At 34.8% G+C, this 17381-nt stretch overlaps 1 protein-coding gene across 1 annotated transcript in view; it reads right to left on the bottom strand.

Moving 5' to 3' along the window:
* The window catches only part of LOC107562618 (neuronal acetylcholine receptor subunit alpha-7-like), a 48877-nt gene that overhangs the window by 6148 nt on the left and 25348 nt on the right, over nt 1-17381 (bottom strand). Inside the window, exons 5-7 of the mRNA XM_016247282.1 lie at nt 13255-13364; nt 2758-2837; nt 1508-1675 (exon numbers count right to left, since the gene is read on the bottom strand). Coding sequence (XP_016102768.1) covers nt 1508-1675; nt 2758-2837; nt 13255-13364 — 358 coding nt within the window. The remainder of the gene's footprint in view (nt 1-1507; nt 1676-2757; nt 2838-13254; nt 13365-17381) is intronic.

Genomic DNA, 17381 nt, shown 5'->3' with positions numbered 1-17381 from the left:
TATAGAATAAAAATGTTAATTGAAATTTTTTTCTCAGAATTGCATGATATAAGTTGCGTGCAATTGCGTGATAATTGAGTTATAAAGTCAGAATCGCATGATATAAACTCACAATTCTGAGAAATAAATCACTTTATAACTTTATAACTTTCAGTTGTGAGCTAATATCTCACAGATCTGAAAACAAAGTCAGAATTGCGAGATAAAAACTGGCAATTGCGAGAAAAAAGTCAGAAGTGCAAATTTATTTGTTTTTATCTTGCTATTTGACTTTATAACTTGCAATTGTGAGTTTATAACTTCTAATTCTGAGAAAAAAAGTCTGAATTACGAGATAAAAAGTCGCAATTACCTTTTTTATTTTTTTACATGTTACAATGAAATAAAATTGCATAGAAAAGTAAATGACTTTGTTGTGATTGACAGGATGTTAAAATTCTGTATGCACATTTCTGTCTTAATCCATGAAAACAACAGAAGAAATGCTCTCGTGAGAATATGAGAGTCAAGACACTTTCTTTTTATTCTCCACCTGAGAATGGACATAAAAAGGAAGAGTGTCTTTCATAGACCTTCTGTACCGCATGTTAAATTTGTGTTCCCTACAGTTCAGCAGGGAGGATGAAATGATCACCTCAGCATTCAGATGAGCCAACAACGTTTTCACACTTTTCCATGAAGTAGATGCAGGGGAGAAATTATCAATAGTTTCCCTCCAGGCAAAGAGAAAACACATGACCAGCACACAATAATACATTACTGACACTCAGAACCCCCAAATGTGTGAAAAGCAAACAGATCTATAGCATTAACTAAAGACTGTGCGAGTCACGGGTGTTTGTACTCGATGCTTTCATAAAAATTGATTTGGTTCCTCACAAAATGCTCACTCTCGTAAACTCCACCCGAAACTAAAACCATTACTTGAAATAAAATAAACATTAACTGAAATAAAGCAAAATATATAAAGACTATTTTATTTCAGCTAGATGCCAAGACAACATTTCTCATTTTCATTTAGTTTAAGTTGAAATAACTAAAACTAAATAAAGGATATCTAAAAAAAAAAAACCATTATGAAATGACAAAAACATACAGTACAACAAAATTACGAAAAAACTAAAATTAAAATGAAAACAAAAAATATTTTGCCAGCTGCCTGGTTTGTCTCTTTGGTTTCCTCTGTTAGTTGTAATAGTAATCAATTGACCACATCCCCTTCCTTGTTTGCTGCCATGGTTACTCATTGGTCCTTTTGTTCTCCTGTGTATATATAGCCCTTGTGTTTCTCTTGTGCTTTGCCAGTTGTTGGAAGATACAGTTGCCATTCTGCCTGTATTTTGTTCTCTGTTTTCAGCGTTTCTTGTTTTTTTGTCACTTTATTAAACTACCTGCATATAGATCCTCGCCTCTGCTTGTTTTCTCCAGTTCCCGCAACAAGATCACTGAGCTCCACCTGGAGAAAGCTCTCTGTTATCATCTCAATGGTAATGACAGGCACTCTTACCCACTAAATCCCATTCTCCATTGGGGATGTATGTGGAGATGTCCACTGCCTGCATCTGCAGGTCCAGCAGCCAGCCGTTATGAGTCCAGGAGCCAAACTTGAGGTCACATTTCTGTATATCGAACGGGAACCAGCGCACATCTATGTAACATGTACTCTTCAGAATACCTGCGTGATTATACACAAACACACACGTATCAATAACAGCAATAGAGAAAATCATGGTGAATTATAATTGTATGCATGAAAATGATCTTAACTATTAACTATACCATATATAACACTTGTTAAACTAACTGCAGACAAACATGTAGAACAAGTGTAGAAACATAAAATAATGAAGCAAGTTATCTTTTATTGAGTGATTCAGCAAAGTACGGGTTAAAATTCTGGGTAACACTTTAATTTAAGGACCAATTCTCACTATATAGCATGCATATGACTAGCGTATTGGCTGTTTATTAGTACTTATAAAGCACATATTTATGTCTTATTCTGCATGAGCATATTTTAAATACCTAAACTTAACAACTACCTTACTAACTATTAAAAAGCAGCAAATTAGGAGTTTATTGAGGCAAAAGTCATGGTTAATAGTTAGTTAATATTGATAATTGGACCTTAAAGTGTGACCAATTCCAGAAAAATAGCTAATATGATCATTTATTTTCATGTTGGCAGATAACCGATAAATTATAGATATTAAAAACTCGACACTATTTTGTCTAAATAAAGAAAAAATATGTGCATTTTAAATGCTGCATGTGAATTTACATCAAACTATTAGAACGGAAATGGATATTTATTTAGATATGCTAAAGATTATATAACATTGTAATTAAATTATTAGGTGTTTTAAATATGCCCATTATCATTAAGTAAAACTTAATAAAAAAATAATAAAAGTGACAAAAACAAAATGACTAGCTTTAGCAAATTTGAATGGAAACAAAATGAACAAATAATATGAACAAAAATTGTAATATTCTAATATAATTATAATAAAAGTATATCAATGATACTAAAATAACAATCAACTTTAAGTAAGTGTTACATGACAGCAAATATAATCTAAATGTAGAAACATGAAGTTAGCACTAACAACTGAATAACTAATATTAACCAATAAATTAAAAAAAAAATCTAATATTGGCCAGTGATCAAATTAGCACCAATAAATTGTGTATCTCTAACTAATCTCTACAAAAGCGTATCTGTGTGGTTGATACAGCGGTAAGAATAAATTGTACCTGGTGGTATGTACTGACAAGCACCTGACGCATTAACCAGGACGTTTGTATGGAAGGTGGCATCAAACCTCTCATCGGCACTGTCGAGAAATACAGAACAAAGTTCAGTCAGAATATTTTGGCAACTGCATTCCTGAAATGTTTGCTGCCCTGTAATCTGCATAAACTAACACACATTAGCCAATCAAATACTAGTTATTGTCTTTACACAATGTGATTGGTCAAAATGAGCTTAAAATTGTTTCGAACCCAGTAGCTCTCTGTAGAATAATATATGTGTCCTTGTCCTTTGTGTTTCTCCTACCTCCCACAAAACTAATATTTTGTTGATTAAAATGTCCAATTCAATTGACATCGTGGTTACAAGGAGGCAGACCAGCAGTTGTATTATTCAAAAACCTCTTCATAATTAATCATACATACCAAAAGTACCATAAGCAATATGATTCTGAAATTAAATTCAGGTAACATCTGAGCAAGGACAGAGGCGTTTGATGATACCTTTGTAAAATAATGTCATAAATCCTCAGTGACATTTAGGACTTATTAGTATGTAGGAGGTATGCAATATGGTTTTAAATATGTCATAGTAATTATACACGTCTTGACCTTTTATTTGGCACATTAGTCATTTAATTAGTATTTGGACAGAGTTTGTGTACCTTGTAGTTGCAATATGCACGTTATACATTCATATGAAATTGTAAGCACTATGTGGCATGACATATGGATTACAAATTCAGCATGTGCCAGAATTCAGCATTCAAATATTAAAGCATTTATTAATATTTTGAATTAGATTTGTGTGACGAGAGGGGCGCAGGTGTCGCGCATTCGCAATTACGCCACCGGCCTCGCTCCGTTCCCACGGCTCTCGGCCCCGCCCCTCTCGTCACAATTTGTATTATTAGTTTTCATTTTGATATTAGTTATATATATATAGCTTTAATTTATATGTATTTCAGCTTTAGTAATTTTACTACTTCAACTTAAATGAAAATGAGAAATGTTGCCTTGGCAAGTAAGACCATGTGATATTTCAGTTTTTCTTTTTTAATAAATCTGCAAAAATGTCAACAATTCTGTGTTTTTCTGTCAATATGGGGTGCTGTGTGTACATTAATGAGGGGAAAAAATTAACTTAAATGATTTTAGCAAATGGCTGCAATATAACAAAGAGTGACAAATTTAAGGGGGTCTGAATACTTTCCGTACCCACTGTATATATATATATTTTACGTTGTCATCTAATATTTAATTTAATATTTAATTTAATATTTAATTTAATTTAATTTAATTTCATTTAATTTAATAATTTAATTATTTTATTTTATTTTATTTTATTTGAACAAATATTAACAATTTCTCATAGTTTTCAATACAACACTGTTTAGTAGTCTTTTTTTGGCACTCTGAGTCTTTTACTCTTTTGCACACTGTTTCAATGCTGGGCTTTGAGTTACAAAACACAAATACCATTATGTAACAAAACAAGATGCAAAGATGGCAATGTCTCCAGAAAGTACTGCCCACTTGTGATATTATGCTCCTATGACCTATAACCTTTCAGTCTTAAAACTTGTCTTAAAAGTCTTTTTTTTAAGTCAGGACATAATACCATTCAAAGTTCTATACGGTGAGATTTTAACTTTGTCACTGCTCTTGCTGTTGGACATCAAAGATGACCTTTCAGCAGCATTGCCAAGGTAATAATGTCTCTAATCCTTTCCGTTTCTCAGAAAGCTATCCTTTTTATGGTGGTTTGGTAGATGACAACCTGCCAACTTAAAGGAGGCTGCCTGGCTAACAGCCATAGTTAACAAAACAAAAAAGCAATATCTCACATTATGACAAAGAATAATTATTTTTACAGTAATTTACACAAGAACCAGCCTGCAAATTACCACTTTGCCATACAAATCACCTGTCATGCTCACAATGATGCCTTTGCTCAACATAAAATATCCATTACATGCCTGTACAAGAGTAACTCAGTGGCTAATCAGTCAAGCATTCAAGTCAAAACTACGAAAATTAGCCCATTATTAACAATAACTGACAATTTCTAGACAATTAATACTTACACTTGGCATTAATTATTCATCTGGATGAGACAAGTTATACTTTTTCTGCATTAATTCAACATCCAGTACATAAGCCAAACAAAAAAACAAAAAAAAAACGGGTTCCATCATTTGCAATTAGGTTTGTCTTCCAGTTTAAAACTGTTGTAAAACAATCTTCATTTTTGCAATTCCGTGCCACTAGTGATGATGAAATTGCTTACAGCTGCTTTAATGTCGTATCTGCTTCCCTTAATCAGATTTGAAATCTCACTGAGAGCAGTTTTAAAGAGTGAATGTTCTTTAGTTAGTAGCTGGCGTCATACATTCAGTTTTAAGGTTTTCATGGACAACAGGTGGTCCATTGTGTAGCTGAGAAAAGAAGCGTCTCTTTGACCATATCCTCTTGCCTCTCTGAGATAACGTGAAATTGACAGCTTTCCACTGTGCACAGAAGCATTCTCCATCAATCTTCACGCTAAAACAATCCACACAGACACATACTAAATCATCAGATTCATCCAAATTACTAATCCAATATTCTAAAACAAATAGCAGAAACAATGGATGATCACACATTCTCTGTTAGCTTCTGTCCTGCACTTTTACATTAGATTGCTTAATTGGCACAGATGTCTCCAGTTTAATGCACCGCACCACATCCATCCTCATTGAATATTTTAGCTAAATACATCATGCCTTGTCTTCAGAGGTTTATCCTCTTTTGACTCATCCTCAGAGTCAGGCAGCAAAGTTAGCATCTCTTGCATGTTCTCTTAATGTATTCATCTTGATATGGCCTGATGTTTTAGCTAATGTCTCCTGCCAAGAGGATCACTGTTGTTGGCCACGAGCGATATTTTAAGGTGCGCATGATCTGGCAGAATTCAGATGATGTATTAAAAGCTCTTTACATCTTCTCCTCACACAGCAAGTAAGTTGTTGTAATGCAGCTTTAGGAAGAGGTGACACCTGTCAAGCTACAACAAAAGAAATTTGCATAATGCAGATTTATGAAGCCTGCCCATAGAGAAGGCAATTACTGCTGTCAGTCACTGACACAAAACACAGCTCCCATTTCTCTCTACCGCACAGGCACATTTAGCTACAATTCTAATTATCCATGACAAATGTGTTAAATTAAAACCAAATTATTGTAGAGAATACGATGTTATTGTTAGGGTGGTATTATTAACTAATATGGTGGAAATAAACTGTTTGCAGACCAATCTAGACCAATACAGCAATGAATAAAAGGGCATGCTGTTCATCATTTGGACACATTACTAAGTCAACTGATAACTGTACTAAGTTAGTAGTAGATCCCTCCTTCCTGCTACAAACTTCTTGCTCTTCGAGCCAGTTTTCTTGGCAGATGTTGTAAGTTTCTACAGTATATTTGCTGTCATGTGATACGTTTATGAAGGATGTTCAGAGTCAAAAAGATGTAATTTACATTTTAATTCATTTAAACGAGAGACCCTGGTAAAATCACCATTCAACTTGTTAATCCAGTTAACATACAAGATATTCATTATGAGCCTCGTTAATGTTGTACTGACAGTGATTTGACAGAAAACCTGTGAATATCTGAATGGTTTGAACCCCATCAAACACATCATATGCGCATGTAAGCAGCAGTCTTTCACTAATTTACAATGCCTCTGGAAAGCCAGATGTGTTTGCCCTTATCATAATTGTTTATTTCTTACCACTTTCAAGGATGCAAACTAGTGAAATGTTCTTAGTGACTTGCCAAATGTTTTTTATTACATTGTCTTTCAAGCCCAGTCATTTTTGTCACTAATTAAATCATCCAGCTGTAATCTGCTCTATAAATGAGTGTTGCACACAAAATCTGGCACACAATATGTTGCTGTAGTTCTGAACCAAAATGAAAGCTCATTTTAATTATTGTTGTACTCAATCCAGATATAATAAGCCTGGATTAATAGTCCTTATTAATATACAATGCCAAGAACACACAGGCCCAAGCCCTTTACACACTATTCTGTGATGTGAAAGGCCCAGATTAACAAAATGAGGCCCTGGTTAAAAAAATCTACTATGACATAATTCAATATCTATGATTTAAATGATGCTTGGAATATTTATAGAAGTTTATTTAATAATAATAATAATTGGTCAGAATACAATAATATTTCAGAATGATCATCAATAGAGAAGCATTAGGGAGGAACTAAAGGGAAACACCACTGATCATCTTCATCATTGAAATTTGAAGCAAATATTTATAATCGTGCATTCCTGCCGAATACGCACAGAAGACTGTGAGGTTATCATAATTGTTTATTTCTTACCACTTTCAAGGATGCAAACTAGTGAAATGTTCTTAGTGACTTGCCAAATGTTTTTTATTACATTGTCTTTCAAGCCCAGTCATTTTTGTCACTAATTAAATCATCCAGCTGTAATCTGCTCTATAAATGAGTGTTGCACACAAAATCTGGCACACAATATGTTGCTGTAGTTCTGAACCAAAATGAAAGCAATCCATTATATAAACAGAGGGTAGTGGTAGGGAAAGTAAATCTGACCTCCAAGCTCTGTCTAATAATAATAATAATAATACATAACCCTACATCTGTCCTCTCTCAGCACACACAAACACGGCCAACTCACAGCATGTGTTACAGTACAGATGAGGGGCATTAAGTGTGACGTGAGAGAGTGTTTACACCGGGATTGACATTGCAAGTACACTGCTATGCACAATACATTAATATATGTTATGTTATGTGTATATTTTGTGTACATCGGCACACATTGTTCCATCTGAATAGAATTTTGAAGTTTTTTAACTACTATGCTAATGTGTGTATGTGTCAGTAAACACAGTTTTAAAAGTATGTGTAAATGCACCTTTTCATTCCGATGTGGATTCTGTGCTGCCATTGCAGTGTAATAATGGCTAAAAAAAATATGTTGGTGCTTATGGTATCATAAGGTAGCTGGCAATGGCTAGCTCTTGTAAATAATTCCTTCACTTGCACTGTTTAATCAGTCCTCTCTTTCAATGAATGTCTTAAAGACACAAGAACTTCCATCCAACCAAGTGTCACTGCATACAATTGCTTTGAGACAGACAGACAGACAGACAGATAGATAAAAGGGTTTGAAAGTTATGGTATCATAAGGTAGCTGGCAATGGCTAGCTCTTGTAAATAATTCCTTCACTTGCACTGTTTAATCAGTCCTCTCTTTCAATGAATGTCTTAAAGACACAAGAACTTCCATCCAACCAAGTGTCACTGCATAGACAGACAGACAGACAGACAGACAGACAGACAGATAGATAAAAGGGTTTGAAAGTTTTTCTTTATTATTTCAGTCACATTGTCTCTCAAACTCTCTCTTTCATTGTTCGTTTCTTTTCAGAAGAGTGACATTGCCATCATCAGGAGTTGATGATCTATGGGTAAGCAGCTTAATGATGTGTGTAATTCTCTTCTCACCTCACTAACTTCTCTGTCTGTATTCTCTTTTCTTTACTAGTGGTGTTCAACTTAAGGTGTATGTTTGCTATACACTTTGTCTGAACATCTGCTGACCAAGAAGAAAAGGATGTGTAATTTATTAGGAAAAGCCACATACATTGAGTTAAAGATATATTTATGATAAAAATGAAGTAAATGCAAAGGAACAGAAGAGTTGGTTTAATTCTCATCTGATTGAGAATTATTGCCAAGTATGTTTACACACACAAGGAATGTGTCTTAGTGACAGACAAAATAACAATAAGATATTGATAATAAAAATAAAATAAAGGTAACTAATATACAGTAACACACACACACAGGTTTGTTTTTGTGAAAAGTGGGGACTCTCCATAGGCGTAATGGTTTTTATACTGTACAGACAGTATATTCTATTGCCCTACACCAACCCTACCCCTAAACCTACCCCTCACAGGAGACTTTCTGCTATTTCAGATTTTCAATACACTCCATTCTGTGTGATTTATAAGCGTTTTGAAAAGTGGGGACATGGGGTAATGTCCTGAAAAGTCACCTTCTCCTTATAATACCTATGTCATACCTTTGTCATTATACAAATTTATGTCCTCATTTGTCACAAAAATGCGTACACACACACACACACACACACACACACGCACACACACGCACGCACACAATAAAATACAATATACAATAAAGATGACAATGACAGATCAACCCTTCTGGAGTTTAAAACTTGAACCTGTTAATAAACTTAGGGCACTATGAAATCCATTTTATTTTTTCCTAAATTCCATTTTATTTTATTTATTTTCCAAATTCCATTTGAATTTTTCTGGATTCCGTTTTTTTTTTCATTTGAATTTTTCTAGATTGTTTTAATGGTTAAATTAAATTGTATTAATCAAAAAGCATGTCTAATTAACTGAAATCAATTTAAAAGCAATTTACAAAAGTTACATTTTTAAGGCCCTATGAAATATGTTCAGTTTTATTTATTTTTTACCAAATTCTGTTTCCCAGTAATTATCTTGATTACATTTTAATGGTTCCATTATATTGTAGTAATCAAAAGCATCTCTAATGAATTGATTTTGTAAAAAAAAAAAAATGTATTATTATTTTATTTCTCTTTTTTTTCAGAAATACTGTGTTGTGTATTTACATTTTTCTGATAAATAAATTCTGATAAATAATTTTTCTGGTAAATTAAAAAAAATGATGTTTTAATAACATTTGTATTATTATTAGTAGTAGTAGTACTATCATTACATTAAGTAATATATTTCTGTCACAGTTTTTTCAAGTTAAACCGAACTTTAATTTTGGCGGGTTGCCGTGAAGACCTTTAAGTTTCTGTTTGTATATGATATGATGATAGATTTTCTCAAAAGAATGGTAAAATGCTCATAAAGTGACTCTGAGAGCAGTTCTAGAGATTATGTTCATGTGTTCATCTGCTCATATATTGAGGCGGCAGACGCTGAAAACACTGCGAACGTCACGTGTGCTTCAGTATGTGTGTAGTATTCACAGTATTAGCATTCGCCATTCATTCACACAAACACACAGAGCATGCAGGATTCATATTTAAATAGTCTTTTGTGGTTTGATACTCAGACATTAATCCATATCGTGTTTTCATTTAAGTGTACTGACCTACTTTAGATTTTTTGCGGAAAACGACTAACTGCCAGACCAGACACCGACTAGACCAAAGTGGTTAAACATGTTGCAAGTAGCACTAAACAATATGAGTCAACAAAATCAAGTGCCAGCTGTAGTCTAAATGTTTCAGAATGGTCCTTCACACAATTTGTGGTTATCCTTTATTATACTACTGATTTGATATTTCTGATGAACGATAAGCTGCTAACACTTATTCAGCACATACTTACAGTTCCCTCTCTGCCTGAAAAATATAAAGATTTTTTTACTGTGCTAGACATAAAAAAGTAAGCTTTTTAATGCCCAGCATTTTTATGCCTTTACTATTTTATCTTTAAATTGTTACTTAAAAGTTTTATGACGCTCTGACTTCCTGTAATTAAATTCATAATTCAATATTATGATCAAGCCTTTCTCAGTGTAAATGTTTTAATGGTTCTACTGTTGTTGGCAGATGAATATGTTTTAGTTTGTGAGTTATGAAGGAAAACGTAAAAAAAAAAAATGTTACAGTTGCCTCCAGTGTCCCCTAATGCCAATTTGCAACGTGTAAACTGATGTTTCACTGCCTGTCTTTATTGCCTGAGCTTTCAATTCTGTGGCGAGAGCAACTAGAGTGAAGTATGATGTTATAAAACTGAGTGCATCACATATCAGTTCAGACTTCCATTCAGATGGAACAGATGGTCACTCGAATCTACTGAGTGTTGACACAAGGCTTGAGTTTTCAAAGTCCACCCAACGTATAATACTGCCTAAAGGGATAGGTCACCCAAAACTGAAAATTCCCTCATCATTTACTTACGTTCATGTAACTGCAAACATGAATGACTTTCATGATGTGTTAAGATGTGTTAAGGAATGTTCATGCTGCATTTTCTCATTCAACATTTAGGTTCAAAGTAAGAAAGCACGTTATTCAGCTTTAGAGGACGGGTAAATGATGACAGAACTTTCATTTTTAGAGCAACAGTTCCTTTATAATTCTGCCAAAATACACTGAAGGAATTTATTATGAATGTTTGGTGCTGTTAAACCTGTGTCAAGAATGATTACTTGGCATAAAAATTAAAAAAAATCACAGCACCATATCCACACAGATATGAGGCACATGAAAATGTGTCTCTGTAAGCTTGATAAAGCTCCTCTGATTTGTTTTACTGGCTTTCTCCTGTATTATTAAACTGTCTCTGTCCCCGTCGGCCATCATTCAACACAGAGGAAGTAAAAATTCCCTCATCATTTACTTACGTTCATGTAACTGCAAACATGAATGACTTTCATGATGTGTTAAGATGTGTTAAGGAATGTTCTCTCAAATGTACTCTTAGTCTCATGTGTCTTGATTGTTGATAACTGACATCTAACTGGGTCTACACATTCATTTACACTGGGTCATATAAATGTAACTAGCATAGTAGTTAGCACAGTACAACTGAATGACCAAAACAGTTAGCATTTAATCTACACTTCATCAACATGACATATACTTAATACAGCACGTTATAGTGTTAGAATGTGCATAATCTAATGAATATTCATGATCCAAGCCTTTTCCCACAATGCTCACAAAATTTTTGGTAACACTTTATTTTACAGCGTCCTTGTTATATGTTAAATGTACTTACAATAACAGTAAATTGTGCATAATTTCAAGCAACTATAAGCCTAAACCAATCTTTAGTCCTAACCCTATAGTAAGTAGATGTTGATTAATATTACTCTGTGTATATTAATCTATAATTACACTATAGGACACCTTAAAGTGTAACCACTTAAAGGGGTCATATATATTATTCATATATGATGGGGTCATATATGATGTTGCTAAAAAGAACATTATTTTGTGTATTTGGTTTAATGAAACGCGTTTATGCGGTTTAAGAGAAAGAAAAACACATTATTTTCCACATATTGTACATTATTGTTTCTCCTCTATGCCCCGCCTTTCTGAAATGCGTCGATTTTTACAAAGCTCATCGGTCTGAAAAGCGAGGTCTGCTGTGATTGGCCGAATACCTCAAGCGTGTGACGGAAATGTTACGCCCCTTACCATACTGTGATGCCCTGTCCGGCCGGAGCGACGAGACAAAAACATTAAAACCCATTATAAACGAGGCATTTGTTGCATCCAGTGGGGACATAATTACGGATTATAATGACTTATACTGTCTTTTTACGCGTTGCGTTGCGTCGCGCCGCGTAAAAATAAAACCATGTCTGCATTTGTGATCGGAGAAATGACAAACAGCAAGCGCTACTCTACACTGCTCAAAACTCGTGTTTGAATCATCAGTGGCAAATCCTTTATATATAAAAAACTTACTTACAGTATGAGAGTCAGAACAGCCGGCATTGTAGTCTACTTTACCAGGTTCAGGAAACAGTCCGCCATAAAATGCGCTGCACACATCTGAATATTTGGGTTGAACTGTTCTGGAACAGTGTTGTAAATACAACTTAACCACTGATTTCTAGTTGTGTTCTCTTTTGGAAGACCAAACAAAGTAGTTTCACTTTCACAACGAAACCCACAGCGTCACACACGGCGGGCTAGAGTGAGCGGCGGCCGGCGGGCTTGAGGCAACCACATGTGACGACCACCGCTTCGTCCACGGTGAAAGCCGATTCGGTGATCCACAGCGCTAAGTTGATGTATTCCCTCAGCGATCAGCACGGATCAGCTCCAGGCATGACGAAGCAGATATCGTCCTCTTTTGGAAGACCAAACAAAGTAGTTTCGCTTTCACAACGAAGCGCACAGCGCCTTCACGACATGGCGGCAGCAACAATACTACAGCGAGAATAAAAGTTACGCCTTCTTTCTTTGCGTGCACATTTGGGCAGCGTTATGCAAATCTTCCCACATGGTGACGTAGACATGTGGAGGCGTGTTAGAACGAACCGTTTTAGGTAGGTGTGGCTGACTCTTAACTTTTATAAAGAATATCTCTTTGGATTTGAGACTTTAGTCTTTGCAACTTTACAGATCTTCTTTATGCACCAAGAGCTTGTAACACTTCAAAGAGAAAGGAAAAATTGAAATCGCATCATATGACCCCTTTAAGGTACTGATTAGTGTCTTTTATCATACTGCTGTTGCTGCTGTCTTATAATAATCCACTGGAGTGTGTTGTATATGTGTGTAGATGGCAAAATCACTGATCAGCCTCCTGTGGCTTATTGCTTTGGTAGAATAAGACCGTTTATTAGGCAGTTTAAGAAGAACACACTATTGTGGGCTCCAAGCAAACAAAATGATATAAATGTAACTATGTGTCCAATACCTGTTGTACAGCAGAATATCTGGTGTCCAGATCTGATTGGACGGGAAACGCAGAGTCTGAACACCAGGGTAGTTATCAGGGTTCCAGCTCAGATAGACATCTGTCCATCCCTGAAAACATGAAACATGCATCAGATTCAGCATCATTAAATGCTTGATAGTTAGACACAAACATATTCTACACACACACAGCCAGAAAACACAATAACACAATCACACAGCTGGGGTCTCCCCAGGGTACACACATGTACCTTTACCACTGGAAAATAAGGAAATAAGGACATAAATACACATACAACACAGAGCAAAGACACATGCATATGCAATACACAAAACCATATATAACACCATGTGTTTGAACGGTCTCCAAAAATCACTTAAATGCCAATAATTAAAGTTCAATATAGTCGGTGAATGTAAAAAATGTTAATACGAGTAATGTGTGTTGACATCTCACTTCTTTGTGCATGAACTCCACCTGATCCCTCTTCAGAGGTGTAGATGGCCCTTGGCTATATTTTCTCTAGCCTAAAGTTGCCTCTCTGCTGTATTATAGGGCAGGTTAATATGCATTGCCACACTGGATTTAGAGTAATATAATGTTTTTTTAAAGCTTTATTAAGCATCACACAAGTAGTCTTTCTTCTTATAAGCAACAGAAAGCACACTAATATCCTATTAAATTCATTTAGAGATGCCCTCAACTGAGAAAAGGCAAACAAGACATTGCATTCTGAAATTAGACTTGCTGCTTTGATAATTGGAACTAGGGCTGTCACAATATTAGATTTTTCACTACATGATTATCGTGGCCACTAAAATTCACAATAACGGTATATCATGATATATATACAAATCTTGAAAAATAAATATAAAAATAAATAAATAAACCATGCTATCAGACAAATTCCTATTTTTTCCTTCTTTGACCAATGAAACACATCATTGCATACAAAAAGAATAATTACACTAAACAGAAGAGACTAAAATGCAAACCGTTTTTAGTTTACTACAGCCTCAAAGTACAATTTATGAGAATAACAACATATTTTTACTCCAAACGAGTGTTTTAAATAACTTCCTTTTATGAACTGATTCTTATCACAGAATGAGGCAGAAGTTATATTATTTTATAATATTCTATACAGTGATAAATGCTATGTCGATTAGCATTACCGTATAAATACATATCCTTATTAAAATACCTGAGATGGCTTGAAGAACACAGATAAACCATATACATTTTGACTGTCTTCATGTTTCGTCAGATAAAACATTTCTTTCTGCATTTTACACAATAGCTGGATACCTACAAGGATGAAAAGTTTTTGGATTAACTATCCCTGTAACTCTTGGAAATTTTGGTAGAAGACCCCAGGCATGTTCAAAAAACTGGTGTGAGTTTCTACAAAATAAAAAAAAAATGTAGGTGAGGCACATCTATTATTTTTTTTACGTTTGTCCCTTTTTATCTCTTGTACACTCTTAAAAATAAAGGTGCTTCAAAAGGTTCTTCAAGCGATGCCATAGAAGAACCATTTTTGGTTCCACAAAAAAACATTCAGACAAAGGTTCTTTAAAGAACCATCTCTTTCTTACCTTTTTGTAATCTGAAGAACCTTATTTCGCCACAAAGAACCTTTTGTGAAACAGAAAGGTTCTTCAGATGTTAAAGGTTCTTTATGGAACCATTTAGACAAAAAGGTTATTCTATGGCATCGTGAAGCACCTTTATTTTTAAGAGTGTATTACAAATTGCTGTCATTATTATACGACCTTTCAACTATTTCTGATAACTTGTGTGTGTGTGTGTGTTCACTGATGCACAATTAATTGAGTTAAAACAACAGGGAGAAAATCATGTTTGTTTTATCCTCACAGATCACATCAGATCAGTCAGGAGGAAAGAAGAGTTTCTGTCCCACACATCTCTGTCTGTGTGTGTGTGTGTGTCTGTGGCTCAGATGTCCCAGTGTGCTTTAGTGAGCGTATTCCCCGAGGCGCTGCCTCTCTTTGCGTACACGACGGCTTGCTCGGCACTGACATCATGATAGAATCAGGAAATGTGCGCTGCACTTATTTCATAGATGTACTGCAACACATACTTACAGTAGAACATACTGTTTCTACACCATGTCCAATAAAAGCATGGGAAGAAAACAACAGATCCACTTTCTTCCCAATGTTAAATGCGCAGTTTCATGTTTTTAAGAAACACGTAAGATTTTAGAACCAATAAATGATAAGGTGAGAAGTTAATTTTTGAACCAGTTTAATATTTGTATATTTGCACGTTTTGTATATTCTGTATAATATAATTTAATATACCGTATTCTGTTTTTTAAGATCATACCACCATTCTACACTTCAAAAAGTGGTAACCTAAAAATGGTCAATCTAAATTAACTGGTTATACAAGTCAAAAATATTATTTAACACTGAACCAACATATATTTATACCAACAAAATTAATTTGTATATGTTGAATCAGAGAGAAATTGTTAAGGTAACAATTTCAGGTTACCATTTAAATGAATGGAAAGAGATTTAATGCTTTTTTTAAAAACAATACTTTTGAAAACTAAACTAAACAAAAAAAAAACCTTTTTTAATAATTTTTATCATGCCTAGACATGAGGAATGACAGGGTTTAAGCAGAAAAAAGGCTGCAGCCAGTAAGACCTGTTGGAGTAGACTGCAACAATGCAACTCCTATTCAAAATCAGTTCTTTAAATCTGCTTCATAATCCCATATATTAAAGCAACTGAGGTTGACAGATGTTGCTACAGTACTTTGTGCTAAATTTTGAGAGATCTAGGACCAAAACACACCACATTCGAGATACAACCATCCCTATTCCCAATCATCTAGCCCTCAGCCTTTATCTCAATCATAAACGTGTGTGTCTCATGCTACATTTAACATGTGACATCCATCTGTGGGCCATACATTACAGCGTCAAAAAATCAAAAGTCAGTTTGTGGGTGATCATCTGTGCAACGTCTGTCTCTAAGCCTGCTTGGCACTTGGAAAGCAACTGGTCTGAATGTTGGGTTCAAAATCAGAGCGGCCCCTTTGTGGATAATTTCTTATGCAGCTTAATTTCATGGTTAAGTGCTCAGTTGGCTAAACTCATGCATTATGGCTGATGAGGTCAATAAAGGTGAATTAGAGATGAGCAATGTTTCAGACAGATAGAAACACCTTTTAACAACTAAAACTCACTGTTGGCACCAGTCAATTGGTGCCATTTGAGTATATTCACATTTGCAAACATGCCTTTCATGAAATTTCACACTTGCCTGCCTTTAGGCTGATTATGTTTACCAAATATATTTAATGTGTTTATGTTTTGCACCTTTAGTGGGCCTTGGCATTTTAGCAATTACTTTGGTTTGTAATGTTTCTCAGCATGGAAGCTTTTCCTCAAGTAAATAATATCCAGATGAGTTTTGAATGCAGAACTGGAATATATTCAAAGTCTGACAACATTGCTCATCTTAAAGCACTCTTTGGCGCCAAAAACAGTTTATCAACCTCATGGCATATTCATGCTTTTTTATGAAATCCTGCAGTGAAATATAATATAAATGTTTGTTTTTACATTCTTCTGAAATTTGTTTAGAACTCAATTCTATTGTTTAAAGTGAAACTACATAAAAATGCAGTCCAAAGAAGGTGCACCAGATGACGGCAGCCATGTACAGACCGATCCTAATGCAAACAGCTATGTTATGAAGTCAGGAAGCCCATTATAACTCAAGCTCCCAGATATAGACCTGGTCCTGCTCCACTTCAAGCTGTTATTTTAGTTGTAAATCTGCCTGATGTGACCAAGGGGCATGACATTAAACCTAGAAGCCATTGAAATGTCGTTATCTTGTTTCTCTGAGGTCTGAAACCTTTGTTTGTCACCTGTGAGTCATGCGACTGGAACAACCTATTTAAATTTCAAATAATTCTGCTGCTTGCAACACTGCTTGTAGCCGAGAGCATTGCATGTGAATGCATTACCAGGTGAGCTACTGAGCAAGTTTACTACATCAGAAAAGTCATATATATGGTACATATGATGTAATTGTCAAAATATATTAGTTTATAAGTCATGCAATATGGTGAAGTGCATG

The sequence above is a fragment of the Sinocyclocheilus grahami genome, unplaced genomic scaffold (assembly GCF_001515645.1).
Source record: "Sinocyclocheilus grahami isolate Dianchi unplaced genomic scaffold, SAMN03320097.WGS_v1.1 scaffold829.1, whole genome shotgun sequence".
In the NCBI taxonomy this organism is placed as follows: domain Eukaryota; kingdom Metazoa; phylum Chordata; class Actinopteri; order Cypriniformes; family Cyprinidae; genus Sinocyclocheilus; species Sinocyclocheilus grahami.
The sequence above is the reverse complement of the archived record's forward strand: the minus strand, read 5'-3'. Positions and strand labels throughout refer to the sequence as shown.